Source organism: Teleopsis dalmanni, chromosome 2, assembly GCF_002237135.1.
Source record: "Teleopsis dalmanni isolate 2A chromosome 2, ASM223713v2, whole genome shotgun sequence".
Lineage (NCBI taxonomy): Eukaryota > Metazoa > Arthropoda > Insecta > Diptera > Diopsidae > Teleopsis > Teleopsis dalmanni.
In genome coordinates, this window is record NC_051847.1 from 18,229,882 (window position 1) to 18,234,572 (window position 4,691).

General features: G+C 32.5%; 1 protein-coding gene across 1 annotated transcript in view; it reads left to right on the forward strand.

Annotated features, from left to right (window-relative positions):
- Positions 1-4,691, forward strand: part of LOC119674028 — a 10,666-nt gene that overhangs the window by 123 nt on the left and 5,852 nt on the right. The window contains exons 2-3 of the mRNA XM_038085150.1: positions 3-634; positions 704-1,756. Of these exons, the coding sequence (XP_037941078.1) occupies positions 3-634; positions 704-1,756 (1,685 nt within the window). The remainder of the gene's footprint in view (positions 1-2; positions 635-703; positions 1,757-4,691) is intronic.

Below are 4,691 nucleotides of genomic sequence, written 5' to 3' on the forward strand. Positions count from 1 at the left end.
AGCACAACAACAAGCATTTATAGCTCTTAAAACGCATATTCTCAATGCAGCGCAATTAGCACATTATCAGGAAGATTTACCGTTGGTTCTAGCTACAGATGCCTCCTCCTATGGCATAGGAGTTGTGCTCTCGCATACGTACTTTGACGGTACAGAAAGGCCTATTGCTTTTGCATCTAAAACTCTCGACATTCATCAACGACGATATAGTCAGATAGAGAAGGAAGGGCTAGCTATCGTTTTTGGAGTCAAGCGTTTCCATCAATATTTATACGGAAGAAGATTCACCTTGGTTACTGACCACAAACCTCTTGTTAGCATTTTAAATCCAATTCATCAGTTGCCGTCGATGACGTCACATCGTTTACAGCGATGGGCTATTATACTAATGGCTTATCAGTATGATGTTCGGTATCGTAAAACTACTGAGCATGGAAATGCCGATGCTTTATCTCGTTTACCTGTTGGTGAAGATAAAACTTTTGATCATGAAGAATCCTGTTTCAACATCAATGAACTTAACACACCTATCGACGCTGAAATAATTCGTCAGCATGCCAAAAATGACCCAATTCTTCGCCGAGTTTATTTTCTCGTTACAAACGGTTGGCCTGAAAAGCTAATGCCTCAAGATGCTGATCTTCGATCATTTTTCAATCATCGCTTTGCTTTAATACTAAACAACAATTTGCTTTGCCTCCAGACGGAGTACAACCGGGTTGTCATTCCAGCCTCCCTTAAGCAGAAAATGCTTAAACTTCTTCATGATGGTCATTGGGGAGTATCGAGAATGAAACAGCTAGCTCGACAACATGTCTGGTGGACTAATATTGACAAAGACATCGCACAATTAACTGAAAATTGTGATGTGTGCAAAATTGCAAATCCTGTTCACGCACGTGAATACGTAAGCTGGCCTAAAGCTGATCGACCTTGGGAGAGAGTACATATCGACTTTGCTGGTCCATTTTGTAATTCAATGTGGCTAATTTGTGTCGACGCTTTCTCACAATTTCCGTTCGTTGTACAACTATCTACAACAACAACGGTTGACACCATATCAGCATTGTCTTCTATATTTTCTCTGGAAGGTATACCAGAAACCATCGTAAGTGACAATGGTCCGCAATTTACAGCTGAAGCATTCAAACAGTTTTGCTCAAAACTTGGCATCAAACATATAACAACAGCGCCGTTTCATCCAGCCTCAAACGGGTTAGCCGAACGATTCGTCAGATCTTTTAAAACTGCTGTTCAGAAAAACATTGACGATGGATTGTCTCTCAAATTCGCTGTATCAAAATATCTTGCAACATATCGTGCAATGCCGAATGCTGAGGGTAAATCACCTGCAGAACTTTTACATGGAAGGCCTGTTCGTACCTTGTTGAGTCAACTGTTTGAATCGCCTAGAAAGCACCTTGAAGCTTCGAAACGGAAAATGAAATTCAGTCTAAAGCAACCCGTCTTCGCTCGAAACTACGCAAGAGGGGAAAAATGGATAAAAGGAGTTATTGTGAAACAACTTGGTAAAATGGTTTACCGAGTGAACACATCTTTTGGTTACATCAAACGTCACGTTAATCAGCTTAAAACTAGAAGTAGCTCTGACCTCTCTTCACAACCAATTTTTGAATTCACTCCAAATTTCATCAATGCCACACCGCCTTCATCTAGCCAATCAACATTAATGCCTAGTGAAGAACGTTCTACCGAAGTAGTTCAACTTCGAAAAAGTGGTCGTATTCGGAAGGATGTAAATCGATTTGAATCCGACGATTTCAGGAAAACTTGAACTTTGTCAAAAATTAAGGGCGGAGAAAGTGTTATAATCTAGTATGTTTTGCATTAGTTTAAGCAATCTTAAATAATGAAATGTAAACAAAATTTAGTAAAATATAAACTGTCAATCTTGTCGGTTGTATTTACTTCAAAAACCATTATAGTTATATATGTTTTTAGTGATAACACGTTACTAAACTATTATTTTAAACAGTAACTATAGTCACAGCGCACGGCTCCGTTGGGAGATGGTTCCCTGTTTATTGCTATTCTGTCTGTTTAGTATATGCTTAGTTTTGACATTGTATTTACTTTTTGATAGACCTGTTATTTAATTAGTTGCATTAAAAAAATTTAAATATTAAAATAAACCCTTGATTTAAAAAAAAATGAAAAGTATTTATGGTGGATATATTTCCTGCCACAATCATGCGAAGTGTTAAAGAGTGCTGTTTTTATATTTTAGATGAATTTTACTTTCGCGTTAGTTAACTATTAGTCGTACTTAAGTTTGAGAAAAATTAGATTAATAATTCAAATATAATAAATCTAAAATTTGTAAATAAAAGTATTACTCTTATTACTATTACGATTATCCTTTTCTGGGGTTAAGTTGTTGTCGTACAAACAAGTAAAGGGAAAGCCATATATCTTTATGTTCTTTGGTGTTATGTATTCGTTAAAGTCAAAATGAAGTGTCGAAATTCAAGTCTAATGACAATCCTGTTTTCCACAGAATAATTAGCAATGTTGGTAACTACTTTCTATTTAACAACAATTCGATAAATAGCTGTGTTTGGTAGGCATTTCTATGATGTGAGTCTGTAATGTTAAAGGTACAACATGTCTTTAATATTAACAAGTACAGAACTTCAAATAACTGAATAAAAACAAACAAAAAACTCTAAAAAATATTATAATTAAAAAAAATCTGTCTAAATGCATTACTCATATTTTCCTTTATATTTAACTAACAGTTCTAGTACTAAAATGCCTTCTTAGAAGTTTAATAAGCTTAAATGTAAATAGATGGGTTACTTAAAAATGTTGTAAGTCAAGAGATTCAATTCTAAAAAATATTTTAATTCAATAAAACCAGACTAAACGTATAACTCATCTTTTCTATTAATTTTATCATCAGAAAGTGATACTCTTAAACGGTAGCTATAGAGATAAAACGTAAAAATTGATAGATTGAAAAAATATATGTATACATATATTTACAGGCATAAGTTCTTTGTAAGAATCTTTTCCACAAAAAAAAAAAAATTTTGTTTTTGGGAAAACATGCAAAGGATTTTCAATTTTAATTAAATCTTTTTTACTGTTGTGGTGGTTGCCAGGACATTGAAAATGAAATAAATTAAAATGAACATATCCTGTCAATTCTCACTGAAATGACAACATTGTTGTTGCTACCATTCACGCAACATCCAAAATAATCCTTTCAAAATATTTTTGATTGGAAAATTTTAAATGTTATTTTGTCTGCCCGCTTAAGTCAGGCGATTTATTTCTTATACATACATCAACTCTGCCCGAGGATCAACATTTTCAGTAGGAAATGTAAACAATAAAGTTCTGACATCTTCGTAAGCTCTCACATATGCATTCATATATATTTGTATATATATGTATATATAAATATATATATGTCTTTAATGGATGTATGTGTGCTTTTGTTGTAACTTCGGTTGAACTCAATTTCATATTCATTTAAATTGTCTGCAGATAAATATTTTATATTTGTACTTTGCTCTAAGCATTTTCTGGATGAATATCTGAAGAAAAGTATTTATAACATAAGTACGTGTGTGTGTGTTTGTGTGTTTGTGTGTGTGTGTGTGTGTGGTAGATATGTTTGCTGAATATGAATTTTTCGACAAATTGAGCAGAGTCGAATTTCTTTGAGTTAAGTACAAAATACAGCAAATGTTCAAGATGAAGATTCATTATTTATTTATTTATTTCTTTTATTGTCTTACTCAAATTAAATTTGTATAGCAAACATAATCCCAAAAGTCCGTCAAATGCGAATATGTTTTTACAACGAAAGTCATATGTCATGCAATAATGTCAATACAAAAGCGCATAAAATGTGAGTATCTGGTGCGAGCATATGAGTATACGTCGTCGCTACTTATTATTAGGATTATTTTTCGTCCACGTACTGCTCTGTATGTGTATGGGTCTCATGTAGATAAAAATTAAGTGGCATGGGAAATATAATACGTCGACACTTAAGCTTAGGCAACGACATCATATGTGTGGTTCTTTTTTTTTGTTTTTTTTTTTTGCTTGACAAATATATAATTGGGCGCGCTTAAGTGGTCAAGATTCCTATTATTTGTGTCTTATCGAAAATGTATATGTGATGTGTATTCATATCTTAAGATTATGTACTAATGCTACTTTGAGTAAAATGGATCTTTAGAATAGGCATGGTCAAATGTATTTATATAGATTGTTTGAACTTCAAATGGATTGGGTTTTTAGTGCTAATTTGTAGTAACTATAAAGCGTAAAAAATAATAATTTCTGATTGTTGTTTAGGATTTAAAATCAAAAATTTGATATTTTACAGCTTTAAGGATTTTGCTTTTAATTAGTATTATGTTTAGGAAAAATATACTCAAATATTGAAATCCAAATCAAAAAGGTTGATTTCTGACATTAATGGAAGGTTTAATTGACCCGTATAATCTAGGGATTTAAAAATAAAGAAAACCTATAAAGAAAACGTTGACATTTTAATAAGACAAATTAAAGTTAAATTTATGTATTTATAGTTTTGGTTTTATATTCACAATGATTCTGTTGAGAATCATAACTAGATTTTTTGTTAAAGATGGCAATATTTTCAAAATGAATTTACGGTGATACTTTTTGTGCTCACTTATATAAATGGA